Source organism: Coregonus clupeaformis, unplaced genomic scaffold, assembly GCF_020615455.1.
Source record: "Coregonus clupeaformis isolate EN_2021a unplaced genomic scaffold, ASM2061545v1 scaf0093, whole genome shotgun sequence".
Classification (NCBI taxonomy): Eukaryota; Metazoa; Chordata; class Actinopteri; order Salmoniformes; family Salmonidae; genus Coregonus; species Coregonus clupeaformis.
This window is the reverse complement of record NW_025533548.1, coordinates 110,117-125,773: the sequence shown is the minus strand read 5'-3', so window position 1 is coordinate 125,773 and position 15,657 is coordinate 110,117. Positions and strand designations below refer to the sequence as shown.

The 15,657-nt window shown below is 48.3% G+C and overlaps 1 protein-coding gene across 1 annotated transcript in view; it reads left to right on the top strand.

Annotated features, from left to right (window-relative positions):
- The window catches only part of LOC121570162 (serine/threonine-protein kinase SMG1), an 84,302-nt gene that overhangs the window by 25,560 nt on the left and 43,085 nt on the right, over positions 1-15,657 (top strand). The window contains exons 23-34 of the mRNA XM_045213233.1: positions 2,839-2,993; positions 5,975-6,120; positions 6,258-6,593; positions 6,723-6,867; positions 7,469-7,619; positions 11,189-11,309; positions 11,497-11,733; positions 12,147-12,248; positions 12,486-12,650; positions 12,776-12,920; positions 13,847-13,985; positions 14,981-15,229. Of these exons, the coding sequence (XP_045069168.1) occupies positions 2,839-2,993; positions 5,975-6,120; positions 6,258-6,593; positions 6,723-6,867; positions 7,469-7,619; positions 11,189-11,309; positions 11,497-11,733; positions 12,147-12,248; positions 12,486-12,650; positions 12,776-12,920; positions 13,847-13,985; positions 14,981-15,229 (2,091 nt within the window). The remainder of the gene's footprint in view (positions 1-2,838; positions 2,994-5,974; positions 6,121-6,257; positions 6,594-6,722; positions 6,868-7,468; positions 7,620-11,188; positions 11,310-11,496; positions 11,734-12,146; positions 12,249-12,485; positions 12,651-12,775; positions 12,921-13,846; positions 13,986-14,980; positions 15,230-15,657) is intronic.

Genomic DNA, 15,657 nt, shown 5'->3' with positions numbered 1-15,657 from the left:
AACAGGAGGACGAACACACACAGTCCTAATCCCTATATAGTGCACTACCTTTGACCAGAGCCCCAACTTCACCAAGTGTACTTGACCATACAGAGAAACACACTCAGCATCACCCGGTTCAACAGTCGTTTTCAACCCATGACCCCTTTACCTGAAGTTGCTAAATACATCACCTGTAACTGACCCCCCCATGTCTCCTCTCTGTAGGGTCCAGGTCTCTTCTGGTCACCTGTAACTGACCCCACCCCCCACCCCATGTCTCCTCTCTGTAGGGTTCAGGTCTCTTCTGGTCACCTGTAACTTAACCCCCCATGTCTCCTCTCTGTAGGGTCCAGATCTCTCCTGGTCACCTGTAACTGACCCCCCATGTCTCCTCTCTGTAGGGTCCAGATCTCTCCTGGTCACCTGTAACTGACCCCCCCCATGTCTCCTCTCTGTAGGGTCCAGATCTCTTCTGGTCACCTTTAACTGACCCCCCCCATGTCTCCTCTGTAGGGTCCAGATCTCTTCTGGTCACCTGTAACTGACCCCCCCATGTCTCCTCTCTGTAGGGTCCAGATCTCTTCTGGTCACCTGTAACTGACCCCCCCCCCCCATGTCTCCTCTCTGTAGGGTCCAGATCTCTTCTGGTCACCTGTAACTGACCCCCCATGTCTCCTCTCTGTAGGGTCCAGATCTCTCCTGGTCACCTGTAACTGACCCCCCATGTCTCCTCTCTGTAGGGTCCAGATCTCTTCTGGTCACCTGTAACTGACACCCCATGTCTCCTCTCTGTAGGGTCCAGATCTCTTCTGGTCACCTGTAACTGACCCCCCCATGTCTCCTCTCTGTAGGGTCCAGATCTCTTCTGGTCACCTGTAACTGACCCCCCATGTCTCCTCTCTGTAGGGTTCAGATCTCTTCTGGTCACCTGTAACTGACCCCCCCCATGTCTCCTCTCTGTAGGGTCCAGATCTCTCCTGGTCACCTGTAACTGACCCCCATGTCTCCTCTCTGTAGGGTCCAGATCTCTTCTGGTCACCTGTAACTGACCCCCATGTCTCCTCTCTGTAGGGTCCAGATCTCTTCTGGTCACCTGTAACTGACCCCCCATGTCTCCTCTCTGTAGGGTCCAGATCTCTTCTGGTCACCTGTAACTGACCCCCCCCATGTCTCCTCTCTGTAGGGTCCAGATCTCTTCTGGTCACCTGTAACTGACCCCCCATGTCTCCTCTCTGTAGGGTCCAGATCTCTTCTGGTCACCTGTAACTGACCCCCCCATGTCTCCTCTCTGTAGGGTCCAGGTCTCTCCTGGTCACCTGTAACTGACCCCTCCCATGTCTCCTCTCTGTAGGGTCCAGATCTCTTCTGGTCACCTGTAACTGACCCCCCATGTCTCCTCTCTGTAGGGTCCAGATCTCTTCTGGTCACCTGTAACTGACCCCCCATGTCTCCTCTCTGTAGGGTCCAGATCTCTTCTGGTCACCTGTAACTGACCCCCCATGTCTCCTCTCTGTAGGGTCCAGATCTCTTCTGGTCACCTGTAACTGACCCCCCCCATGTCTCCTCTCTGTAGGGTCCAGATCTCTCCTGGTCACCTGTAACTGACCCCCCATGTCTCCTCTCTGTAGGGTCCAGATCTCTCCTGGTCACCTGTAACTGACCCCCCATGTCTCCTCTCTGTAGGGTCCAGATCTCTTCTGGTCACCTGTAACAGACCCCCCATGTCTCCTCTCTGTAGGGTCCAGATCTCTTCTGGTCACCTGTAACTGACCCCCCATGTCTCCTCTCTGTAGGGTTCAGATCTCTTCTGGTCACCTGTAACTGACCCCCCCATGTCTCCTCTCTGTAGGGTCCAGATCTCTTCTGGTCACCTGTAACTGACCCCCCATGTCTCCTCTCTGTAGGGTCCAGATCTCTTCTGGTCACCTGTAACTGACCCCCCCATGTCTCCTCTCTGTAGGGTCCAGATCTCTTCTGGTCACCTGTAACTGACCCCCATGTCTCCTCTCTGTAGGGTCCAGATCTCTTCTGGTCACCTGTAACTGACCCCCCATGTCTCCTCTCTGTAGGGTTCAGATCTCTTCTGGTCACCTGTAACTGACCCCCCCCATGTCTCCTCTCTGTAGGGTCCAGATCTCTTCTGGTCACCTGTAACTGACCCCCATGTCTCCTCTCTGTAGGGTCCAGATCTCTTCTGGTCACCTGTAACTGACCCCCCATGTCTCCTCTCTGTAGGGTCCAGATCTCTTCTGGTCACCTCTAACTGACCCCCCATGTCTCCTCTCTGTAGGGTCCAGATCTCTTCTGGTCACCTGTAACTGACCCCCCATGTCTCCTCTCTGTAGGGTTCAGATCTCTTCTGGTCACCTGTAACTGACCCCCCATGTCTCCTCTCTGTAGGGTCCAGATCTCTTCTGGTCACCTTTAACTGACCCCCCCATGTCTCCTCTCTGTAGGGTTCAGGTCTCTTCTGGTCACCTGTAACTGACCCCCCCACCCCATGTCTCCTCTCTGTAGGGTCCAGATCTCTTCTGGTCACCTGTAACTGACCCCCATGTCTCCTCTCTGTAGGGTCCAGATCTCTTCTGGTCACCTGTAACTGACCCCCCCATGTCTCCTCTCTGTAGGGTCCAGATCTCTTCTGGTCACCTGTAACTGACCCCCCCATGTCTCCTCTCTGTAGGGTTCAGGTCTCTTCTGGTCACCTGTAACTGACCCCCCCACCCCATGTCTCATCTCTGTAGAGTCCAGATCTCTCCTGGTCACCTGTAACTGACCCCCCATGTCTCCTCTCTGTAGGGTCCAGATCTCTTCTGGTCACCTGTAACTGACCCCCCCCATGTCTCCTCTCTGTAGGGTCCAGAGTTGGAGGCTCCTCTGGTGATGCTGGTGGAGGCTCTGTGTGAACTTCACTGTCCTGAGGCTATCCAGGGTTTAGCTGCCTGGAGTCTCACCAACACTGGCAAGAGTCTGGCTTGGGTCAGCTCTGTGGCACTACAGGCTGAGGGCCGGTAAGGAAAACATCCCTGCGTGTGTGTGAAAGTGGAGGCCACTCTTGGGTTTCAAACCAAGCTTAGCATCTTAAAGGGGCAATTCTTAAAGAATATGACTTATAAATGCCTCATGAGCGTAATTCCTCCTGCCGTACCCCATCAGAACCCAAAATATAAGCTTGTTTTACACAAATGTTTTGAAACAAAGTAAATGTAAACAAACACTATATAGCTTCACCATGGTTACAACTAGAATGTTGCTCTATATAATTCATGGATGATTACAACTAGAATGTTGCTCTATGATGTCATGGATGATTACAACTAGTGTTGCTCTATATAATGTCATGGATGATTAGAACTAGTGTTGCTCTATGATGTCATGGATGATTACTACTAGAATGTTGCTCTATAATGTCATGGATGATTACAACTAGAATGTTGCTCTATATAATGTCATGGATGATTACAACTAGAATGTTGCTCTATATAATGTAATGGATGATTACAACTAGAATATTGCTCTATATGTCATGGATGGTTACAACTAGAATGTTGCTCTATAATGGCATGGATGGTTACAACCAGAATGTTGCTCTCTATAATGTCATGGATGATTACAACTAGAATGTTGCTCTATATAATGTCATGGATGATTACGACTAGAATGTTGCTCTAGAATGTCATGGATGGTTACGACTAGAATGTTGCTCTATAATGGCATGGATGGTTACAACTAGAATGTTGCTCTAGAATGTCATGCATGATTACAACTAGAATGTTGCTCTATGATGTCATGGATGGTTACGACTAGAATGTTGCTCTATAATGGCATGGATGGTTACAACTAGAATGTTGCTCTATGATGTCATGGATGATTACGACTAGAATGTTGCTCTATATAATGTCATGGATGAGTACAACTAGAATGTTGCTCTATATAATGTCATGGATGAGTACAACTAGAATGTTGCTCTATATAATGTCATGGATGAGTACAACTAGAATGTTGCTCTATATAATGTAATGGATGATTACAACTAGAATGTTGCTCTATATAATGTCATGGATGATTACGACTAGAATGTTGCTCTATATAATGTAATGGATGATTACAACTAGAATGTTGCTCTATAATGGCATGGATGGTTACAACTAGAATGTTGCTCTAGAATGTCATGCATGATTACAACTAGAATGTTGCTCTATGATGTCATGGATGGTTACGACTAGAATGTTGCTCTATAATGGCATGGATGGTTACAACTAGAATGTTGCTCTATGATGTCATGGATGATTACGACTAGAATGTTGCTCTATATAATGTCATGGATGAGTACAACTAGAATGTTGCTCTATATAATGTCATGGATGAGTACAACTAGAATGTTGCTCTATATAATGTAATGGATGATTACAACTAGAATGTTGCTCTATAATGGCATGGATGGTTACAACCAGAATGTTGCTCTCTATAATGTCATGGATGATTACAACTAGAATGTTGCTCTATATAATGTCATGGATGATTACAACTAGAATGTTGCTCTATAATGCCATGGATGGTTACGACTAGAATGTTGCTCTAGAATGTCATGGATGGTTAGGACTAGAATGTTGCTCTATGATGTCATGGATGATTACAACTAGAATGTTGCTCTATAATGGCATGGATGGTTACGACTAGAATGTTGCTCTATAATGGCATGGATGATTACAACTAGAATGTTGCTCTATAATGGCATGGATGGTTACAACTAGAATGTTGCTCTATGATGTCATGGATGATTACAACTAGAATGTTGCTCTATAATGTCATGGATGGTTACGACTAGAATGTTGCTCTAGAATGTCATGGATGAGTACAACTAGAATGTTGCTCTATATAATGTCATGGATGAGTACAACTAGAATGTTGCTCTATATAATGTAATGGATGATTACAACTAGAATGTTGCTCTATAATGGCATGGATGGTTACAACCAGAATGTTGCTCTCTATAATGTCATGGATGATTACAACTAGAATGTTGCTCTATATAATGTCATGGATGATTACAACTAGAATGTTGCTCTATAATGCCATGGATGGTTACGACTAGAATGTTGCTCTAGAATGTCATGGATGGTTACGACTAGAATGTTGCTCTATGATGTCATGGATGATTACAACTAGAATGTTGCTCTATAATGGCATGGATGGTTACGACTAGAATGTTGCTCTATAATGGCATGGATGATTACAACTAGAATGTTGCTCTATAATGGCATGGATGGTTACAACTAGAATGTTGCTCTATGATGTCATGGATGATTACAACTAGAATGTTGCTCTATAATGTCATGGATGGTTACGACTAGAATGTTGCTCTAGAATGTCATGCATGATTACAACTAGAATGTTGCTCTATGATGTCATGGATGATTACGACTAGAATGTTGCTCTATAATGGCATGGATGGTTACTAGAATGTTGCTCTAGAATGGCATGGATGGTTACGACTAGAATGTTGCTCTAGAATGTAATGGATGATTACGACTAGAATGTTGCTCTATATAATTTCATGGATGGTCAGCCCTTGCATCCAAAGCTGAATTTGAGTGGTTACATTTCTCCAGCCCCATCCCTCAGCTTTTTACCGAAACGGGGCAGTGAGGACGCTTTATTGTTTCAACTGCTGATTGCCACTTTAAATGTAGTCAATAAGTAGGTAGCACACGCCTCTGTGTTGTCCGTAGATGCTGTTGATTGATATGTCAAGACCATATAATAACCCATACCGCTCTCTGTCAAGACCATATAATAACCCATACCGCTCTCTGTCAAGACCATATAATAACCCATACCTCTGTCTGTAAAGACCATATAATAACCCATACCTCTGTCTGTAAAGACCATATAGTAACCCATACCTCTCTGTCTGTAAAGACCATATAATAACCCATACCTCTCTGTCAAGACCATATAGTAACCCATACCTGTCTCTCTCTCTGTCTAGGTTTGAGAAGGCTGCAGTGGAGTACCAGGAACAGCTGTGTGCCGTGACCGGGATGGACTGTTCCATTAAGGGCTTTGACCGCTCACTCCTCAAACTGGCCGGAGCCAACAGCTCCAACACAGCCAGCCCCAAACACACCGGCAGCGGTGAGACGCCACACAGGGAATAGGGTGACATTTCAGACGCAGCCACTGGCTGATAATAACCAAGTACCCTCTTCTCCTCTTCTCCCCCCCCTCTCTTCTCCTCCTGTCCTTCCGCCTCTCCTCTCCTCCTCCTTCAGGTGACGGCAGGAAGACGGTTCTCCTCAAGTCCAGCGAGTGTTCCTCCGAGGTGCTCAACCTCCTTGCCAATAAGGCGTGCCAGTGCTATGTGGCCCTCTGTGATTGGTCCTCAGTGCAGGAGTGGCAGGCCAGCGTGCACGCCCTCAAGAAGAACCCTGGTAACCCTGTCGCAGCAAGCGTGCACCTGAAGACAGACTTCAACTACGTACGGGCGCTGAGCTGCTTCGAGGACGGAGACTTCCCAGCATGCCGTGCTCAGCTGGAGCTCCTGGCTGGGGAGAGAGACGACTATGGCCTGCTCAACTCCACCTCTACTGGCTCCAAGGACAAACTAGGTAGGAGGGAGGAAGGGATGGGGGGGAGAGAGGGAGAGGACTACAGTGTGTCTGATGAGACTGCCTCTATCAGTGTTGAGTCTACTCCTTAGAGGTGTGTGTGTCTTAATGATGTGTGTGTGTGTATAGACCTGAAGCGTCTCCTCCCGGCAGTGTTGAGCCCGGACCCCTCAGAACTGCAGAAGGCCATCGAGGTGCAGCTGCTGCGGAGCGCTGTGGCCGCCATGACAACGGCCAATCACGAGCAGGAACCAAAGGCCATGCCCAACTCAGAGTGAGTCTCTCATTGGATCCTGGAGATCACTTTTTGTTGAATCACGTATTAATGTATTAGTGCTGGGTAGGAACAAAAACCTGCAGAATTGTGGAACACTTCATTGGGAAGATCTGTTGCATACTCCTCGGTTCCTTCTCAAAACCCATTGGAGGAGGTGAAAGGGGCAGGACCTCAGACTTTGTCATCCAATGGGTTGTAAGAGAGAGACGGAGGAAACAGCTGTCGTTGAGATCTTCCATTATGTCTTCCACATTCCATTTAGATTGAGCTGGGTTCAGTTGGACTGACCGCTGTTTCTATGTGTTCTGTCTGTGCTGCTCTGTGGGCCCTGGTCAAAAGTAGTGCACTATATAGGGAATAGGGTGCCATTTGGGACATACTATGGGTGTCTCATAATAATATCTCCTTTACCCTGAAGTGTACAGTCGTTCACTACTTCCCACTACTCTAAAAGCATTGTATTGGTGGAGACATGGGCTGGTGGGAGTTTCCACCATTTTTGTGATACCAGTCATTTCCTTTCCCAATCAGGTGACAGGAAGTGACCACACTGGGAGGAAGGAGAGATAATAGCTTATGTCTTCTGTGTGTGTTGCAGTACCCTGGTCCGTTACCTGAAGCAGACGGGTCGTATCTCTCTGGGTCCCCTCCGCCTCTCCACCCTCACCCTCTCTGACGGCCTGCCCACCCTCGCCACCCTGCAGTTACACTGCTGCTCCGCCCTGGAGAACACACTCAGCGGACAGGAGGTACACACACACACACACACACACCCTCGCCACCCTGCAGTTACACTGCTGCTCCGCCCTGGAGAACACACTCAGCGGACAGGAGGTACACTACATGACCAAAAGTATGTGGACACCTGCTCGTCAAACATCTCATTCCAAAATCATGGATATTAATATGGAGTTGGTCCCCCCCTTTGCTGCTATAACAGCCCCCACTCTTCTGGGAAGGCTTTCCACTAGATGATGGAACATTGCTGCGGGGATTTGCTTCCATTCAGCCACGAGCATTAGTGAGGTCAGGTACTGATGTTGGGCGATTAGGCCTGGCTCGCAGTCGGTGTTCAAATTCATCCCAAAGGTGTTAGATGGGGTTGAGGTCAGGGCTCCGTGCAGGCCAGTCAAGTTCTTCCACACTGATCTCAACAAACCATTTCTGTATGGACCTCGCTTTGTGCACAGGGGCATTGTCATGCTGAAACAGGAAAGGGCCTTCCCCAAACTGTTGCCACAAAGTTGGAAGCACAGAATTGTGCATGGTGATCTTAGGCTTGTGTGCGGCTGCTTGGCCATGGAAACCCATTTCATGAAGCTCCCTTCAAACGGTTCTTGTGCTGAAGTTGCTTCCAGAGGCAGTTTGGAACTCGGTAGTGATTGTTGCAACCGAGGACAGACGATTTTTACGCGCTTAAGCACTCGGCGGTCCCGTTCTGTGAGCTTGTGTGGCCTACCACTTTGCGGCTGAGCCGTTGTGTCTCCTAGACGTTTCCACTTCACAATAACAGCACTTACAGTTGACCAGTGCAGCTTTAGCAGGGCAGAAATGTGATGAACTGACTTGTTGGAAAGATCCTATGACGGTGCCACGTTGAAAGTCACTGAGCTCTTAAGTACGGGCCGTTCTACTGCCAATGTTTGTATATGGAGATTGCATGGCTGTGTGCTCGATGTTATATACCTGTCAGATTCAACAACTGAGACATAAACTGAACAAGTTCCACACACATGTGACTAACAGAAATTGAATAATGTGTCCCTGAACAAAGGGTGGGTCAAAATCAAAAGTAACAGTCAGTATCTGGTGTGGCCACCAGCTGCATTAAGTACTGCAGTGCATCTCCTCCTCATGGACTGCACCAGATTTGCCAGTTCTTGCTTTGAGATGTTACCCCACTCTTCCACCAAGGCACCTGCAAGTTCCCGGACATTTCTGGGGGGAATGGCCCTACACCGTTGTTGCCGGTGATGTCTGGTGAGGACCTGCCTTACAATAGGCCTACAAGCCCTCAGTCCAGCCTCTCTCAGCCTATTGCGGACAGTCTGAGCACTGATGGCGGGGTTGTGCCTTCCTGGTGTAACTCGGGTAGTTGTTGCCATCCTGTACCTGTCCCGCAGGTCTGATGTTCGGATGTACCGATCCTGTGCAGGTGTTGTTACACGTGGTCTGCTACTGCGAGGACGATCAGCTGTCCGTCCTGTCTCCCTGTAGCGCTGTCTTAGGCGTCTCACAGTACGGACATTGCAATTTATTGCCCTGGCCACATCTGCAGTCCTCATGCCTCCTTGCAGAATGCCTAAGACAAGTTCACACAGATGAGCAGGGACCCTGGGCATCTTTCTTTTGGTGTTTTTCAGAGTCAGTAGAAAGGCCTCTTTAGTGTCCTAAGTTTTCATAACTGTGACCTTAATTGCCTACCGTCTGTAAGCTGTTAGTGTCTTAACGACCGTTCCATAGGTGCATGTTCATTAATTGTTTATGGTTCATTGAACAAGCATGGGAAACAGTGTTTAAACCCTTTACGATGAAGATCTGTGAAGTTATTTGGATTTTTACAAATTATCTTTGAAAGACTGGTCCTGAAAAAGGGACGCTTCTTTTTTTGCTGAGTTTGTTTATTTATATATATATATATATATACACACACATACATACAGTGGGGAGAACAAGTACTTGATACACTGCCGATTTTTGCAGGTTTTCCTACTTACAAAGCATGTAGAGGTCTGTAATTGTTATCATAGGTACACTTCAACTGTGAGAGACGGAATCTAAAACAAAAATCCAGAAAATCACATTGTATGATTTTTAAGTAATTAATTTGCATTTTTTTGCATGACATAAGTATTTGATCACCTACCAACCAGTAAGAATTCCGGCTCTCACAGACCTGTTAGTTTTTGTATAAAAGACACCTGTCCACACACTCAATCAAACAGACTCCAACCTCTCCACAATGGCCAAGACCAGAGAGCTGTGTAAGGACATCAGGGATAAAATGTTAGACCTGCACAAGGCTGGGATGGGCTACAGGACAATAGGCAAGCAGCTTGGTGAGAAGGCAACAACTGTTGGCGCAATTATTAGAAAATGGAAGAAGTTCAAGATGACGGTCAATCACCCTCGGTCTGGGGCTCCATGCAAGATCTCACCTCGTGGGGCATCACTGATCATGAGGAAGGTGAGTGATCAGCCCAGAACTACACGGCAGGACCTGGTCAATGACCTGAAGAGAGCTGGGACCACAGTCTCAAAGAAAACCATTAGTAACACACTATGCCGTCATGGATTAAAATCCTGCAGCGCATGCAATGTCCCCCTGCTCAAGCCAGCGCATGTCCAGGCCCATCTGAAGTTTGCCAATGACCATCTGGATGATCCAGAGGAGGAATGGGAGAAGGTCATGTGGTCTGATGAGACAAAAATAGAGCTTTTTGGTCTAAACTCCACTCGCCGTGTTTGGAGGAAGAAGAAGGATGAGTACAACCCCAAGAACACCATCCCAACGTGAAGCATGAAGGTGGAAACATCAATCTTTGGGGATGCGTTTCTGCAAAGGGGACAGGACGACTGCACCGTATTGAGGGGAGGATGGATGGGGCCATGTATCGCGAAATCTTGGCCAACAACCTCCTTCCCTCAGTAAGAGCATTGAAGATGGGTCGTGGCTGGGTCTTCCAGCATGACAACGACCCGAATCACACAGCCAGGGCAACTAAGGAGTGGCTCCGTAAGAAGCATCTCAAGGTCCTGGAGTGGCCTAGCCAGTCTCCAGACCTGAACCCAATAGAAAATATTTGGAGGGAGCTGAAAGTCCGTATTGCCCAGCGACAGCCCCGAAACCTGAAGGATCTGGAGAAGGTCTGTATGGAGGAGTGGGCCAAAATCCCTGCTGCAGTGTGTGCAAACGTGGTCAAGACCTACAGGAAACGTATGATCTCTGTAATTGCAAACAGGTTTCTGTACCAAATATTAAGTTCTGCTTTTCTGATGTATCAAATACTTATGTCATGCAATAAAATGCAAATTCATTAGTTAAAAATCATACAATGTGATTTTCTGGATTTTTATTTTAAATTCCGTCTCTCACAGTTGAAGTGTACCTATGATAAAAATTACAGACCTCTACATGCTTTGTAAGTAGGAAAAACCTGCAAAATCGGCAGTGTATCAAATACTTGTTCTCCCCACTGTGTATGTGTGTGTATGTATGTGTGTGTGTGTGTATGTGTATATATATATATATATACACACACACACACACACACACACACACACACACACACACCCCCTAACCCCTCCTCCTCTCCAGGACTGTCTGATCCCCCTGTACAGTGAAGCGCTCAGCACCTGTAAACAACAGGATGTCCAGCCGTGGCTCCACGCGCTGAGATACACCATCTACCAGAGACAACTACTGCTCAAGCTCAAAGGTACACAATGTACCTGTGTATCCCTGTGTGTGTGTGTGTATCCCTGTGTGTTGTTTCTGCTCTCTTAGACTCTGTGCTTTATATCTATCTGTATTTATTTCAGTGGGTGTGTGGGGTCCCTGTTGGTGGGGTCCCCATCATGTGACTCACGTTAACCCTCTCTCGCTTCCTGTGCTCCATTACCCAGGCTCCTCTGCTCCGCTGGACGGCCACCTTATGGAACTGTGTCTGACGGCCGTCAAGTTCGCCCGGAAACAGGGCAACATCGCCCTGGCAACGCGGCTGCTGGGCCAGTGCAGCGAGGAGGAGGGAGGAGAGGATGGGTTGAGCCGTGCGTTCAGGCGTCTGACACTAGAGGGAGCTGTGGGGGAGAAGTGGGGACCTGAACTACAGATCGAGAAGGCGAAAGTACTCTGCACTGCGGGTGTGTGTGTGTGTGTGTGTACGTACGTGTGTGTGTGTTTTAGTGTTTGGCTTTCTCATCTTTCTCTCTCCCCTTATTCCTCCCCCAACTCTCTCATGCTCCACCTCTCTCCCCCTCCCTTCTCCTCTCTCTCCCCCTCTCTCTGTCTTCTCCCTCCTCTCTCCCCCTCCCTCCCCCCTCTCTCCCCCTCCCTCCCCCCTCTCCCCCTCCCCCCTCTCTCTCTCCCCCTCCCCCCTCTCTCTCTCCCCCTCCCCCTCTCTCTCTCCCCCTCCCCCTCTCTCTCTCCCCCTCCCCCTCTCTCTCTCTCCCCCTCTCTCTCTCCCCCCTCCCTCTCTCTCCCCCTCCCTCCCTCCTCTCTCTCTCTCTCTCTCCCCCTCCCTCTCCCCTCCCTTCTCCTCTTCCTCCTCCTCCAGGTCAGTCCATGGCAGCCATGGAGATGTTGAGTTCCTATGCTCTGTCTTACTGTCGCTCAGGGAAGTGTGAGCGCGCCGCCTGTTGCTCCGTCCTCACTCTGTGTAAGTAGTGCTTCCAGTGCTTCCCAAATGGCACCCTATTCCCAACATAGTGCTCTTATTTGGGGGAGAAGAGTTCCATTTGAGATGCAGGCGTACCAGGGTTGGTACCCGTCTCTCTGTCCTGTGCATACAGGATAATTGCTGCATGTTACTGCAATTTCAGGGGCCTTTTTTTTTTTAGAAAACCTCCCATGTGTATTTTTGGCACGGCCCTGTTCTAACCGTCTCTGTCTGTAGGTAAGTGGCTGCTGGCGGACTGGAAGGACATGACCCCTCAGCTCAAACAGGTGGTGAAGAGGTCAGGGGTCGCTGTCTTTCCCCCCCTCAGCCGGAACATCACAGCCCTGCTGGAGCTACCCCTAGAGGACCAGGGCATGCCCCGAATCACAGCTGAGACCACAGGTAGGACACACCCCCTAAACTGCCTGAGTGTGGGTGTAGGAGAACCAAACTTGGTCCTGGGGAAGCTCTACCAGGCTGTAACCTAACCCCTACACACTAACCCCTCTCTCTCTCTGCCTCCGTAGTGAGTGTGGGTGTAGGAGAACCAGACTTGATCCTGGGGCAGCTCTACCAGTTGTCCACCAGTCAGGCCCCGGAGGTGGCCAAGTCCTGGGCGGCTCTCGCCAGCTGGGCCTATCGCTGGGGACGGAAGGTGGTTGACAACGCCAGGTACCTACTCTGCCAGTTGTTGTTTTATTATGCCCTTTTAGTTTTGATTTTCAGTTGTCGTGAAACACACATGAATACAGACGTGGTAAAAGCTGTTGATAACACATGAATACAGACGTGGTACATTCCGTGGTAAAAGACGTTGATAACACATGAATACAGATGTGGTAAAAGCTGTTGATAACACATGAATACAGACGTGGTGCATTCTGTGGTAAAAGCCGTTGATTAAACATGAATACAGACGTGGTACATTCTGTGGTAAAAGCTGTTGATAACACATGAATACAGATGTGGTAAAAGCTGTTGATAACACATGAATACAGACGTGGTACATTCTGTGGTAAAAGACGTTGATAACATATGAATACGGACGTGGTACATTCTGTGGTAAAAGCTATTGATAACACATAAATACGGACGTGGTACATTCTGTGGTAAAAGCCGTTGATTAAACATGAATACAGACGTGGTACATTCCGTGGTAAAAGCTGTTGATAAGACATGAATACAGATGTGGTAAAAGCTGTTTGATAACACATGAATACAGATGTGGTACATTCTGTGGTAAAAGCTGTTTGATAACACATGAATACAGACGTGGTACATTCTGTGGTAAAAGCTGTTGATAACACATGAATACAGACGTGGTACATTCTGTGGTAAAAGCTATCTACCTCTCTTCCCGTCATCGCTCTCTTCCATCCCTCTCTCTCCTCTCCTCACATACTTCTGTCCTCTTTCCCCTCTCTCTCCTCCCATCCCTCTCTCCTTTCATCTCTCCTCCCCTACTTCCGTCCCTCTCTCTCATCTTCCGTCCATCTCTCTCATCTTCCGTCTCTCTCTCTCATCTTCCGTCCCTCTCTCTCATCTTCCGTCCCTCTCTCTCATCTTCCCTCCCATCCCCTCTCTCTCTATTCCTCCAGTCAAGGTGAAGGTGTGCCTCTGCTCCCGGGAGAGAAGGAGGAGATCGAGGAGCTTCTCCCAGAATGCACCAGTGAGGAGGACAAGGAGACCATCTTCAGCATCCTGGGTCAGGCCATGTGTCGACCCGCCGGAATACAGGTGTGTGTGCGCTCATGAGGAATGGATAACTGTTGAATTAGTAACTATTGTTTTAGTATGTACACATCTTGTGCTTTCTCCCAGTGTTCTGAAAATATCATAGTTCATCCAGGATAGAAGTTTAGAACTTGAGTCTACATGGAACTGCATAACAAAGTGACCCGGTTTGTGTCTCTTTTTCCATGTGTGTCTCTACCTTTTAGACTCTCTCTGTCGTCTTTCCTTGATTCCTGACAAATCTCATCTCCTCGTCTCCTCAACTGTATTGGTGGAGAAGGTCCAAGGTCCCGCCCCTCAGACCTTCTCTTCCAATGTGTTTTGAGAAGGGATGGGATGAGAAGACTAGAGGACTGCGTCTATTAAAAAAGAACCTGTTACTCTGGCTGGATCCCAAATCACCTCCCTCCCCTCGCCCCTCCGTTTACACGCTCCTCCCCCATGTGCACAAGTGTCCCAAAGCTGAGAGAGTGAAATATGGAGGGTGTGGGAGCTAATTAAGACCCTCAGATAGCCACTTCGACGAGTCTGACACACTTCCGGCTTAAGAGCAAAGTGGTTTCCCATAACGCACCGCGTAAGTTTTTGGTGCAATTTTTAGGCAATTTCACCAAAATAATTGCGGCATGCCTAATTATATGACACGTGCGTGTGTCTGATTTCGAGGCTTGACACTTAAAACAAATGAAATACCTCCCGAATGATTAACTGTTACTGAGGTTTATATCTTGTAAAACAACGGGGGATTTGTTAATTAGAGTTTCATGCTCTTTTTATTATTTGAAAGGGAAACATGAATTGCATCATTCAAGTCAGGATTGTGTCTTGAAATTGATGGGTTTATTTATCCCCTCGCCACTCTGGAAGTCACCCTCTGAGTTTCCTCAGCAACACGTGACAACGGAGGGCCCTCCAACCGAGTTGGGTTGGGATTCACCGTCTGCCTGCTATCATAACTCTAACTCTCCCCCTCTCTCTCCCTCCCTCCCTCCCTCCAGGATGAGGACATGGCCCTGCAGCAGGAGGAAGATGAGGAGGATGACATGGTGGATGTGATCTGGAGGCAGCTGCTGTCTGCCTGTCCCTGGCTGGAGGAGCAGGGGGAGGTGGAGGGGGTCCAGGGTGGGGGTAGTGGGGTGATGGAGGGTCTGATCCGGGTCTGGAGGAGGGTGGTGGACCGGATCTTCAGCCTCTACAGGGTCTCCTGCAGGGCCTACTTCACCTTCCTCAAACTCAACGCTGGACAGGTGGGTGGAACTCGCTCTCTCTCGTGGGTGGACTGGGACTGGCAGGGGAGACTGGGAGTGGTTAGTCCGGGACTATTTCTATGGGGATTTTCCATTGAGCGTGCTTTTTAGTCTGGGACTAAGCTTAATCTGGGCTCCTGAGTGGCGCAGCGGTCTAAGGCACTGCATCTCAGTGCTTGAGGCGTCACTACAGACCCTGGTTCGATTCCAGGCTGTATCACAACCGGCCGTGATTGGGAGTCCCATAGGGCGGCGCACAATTGGCCCAGCGTCGTCCGGGTTTGGCCGTTGTAGGCCGTCATTGTAAATAATAATTTGTTCTTAACTGACTTGCCTAGTTAAATAAAGGTAAAATAAATATAATCTGTGTCTGGGAAACTGGCCCTACGAGTACTTGTCTGTAAGATTAATCTTAAAAAGTAGAATTT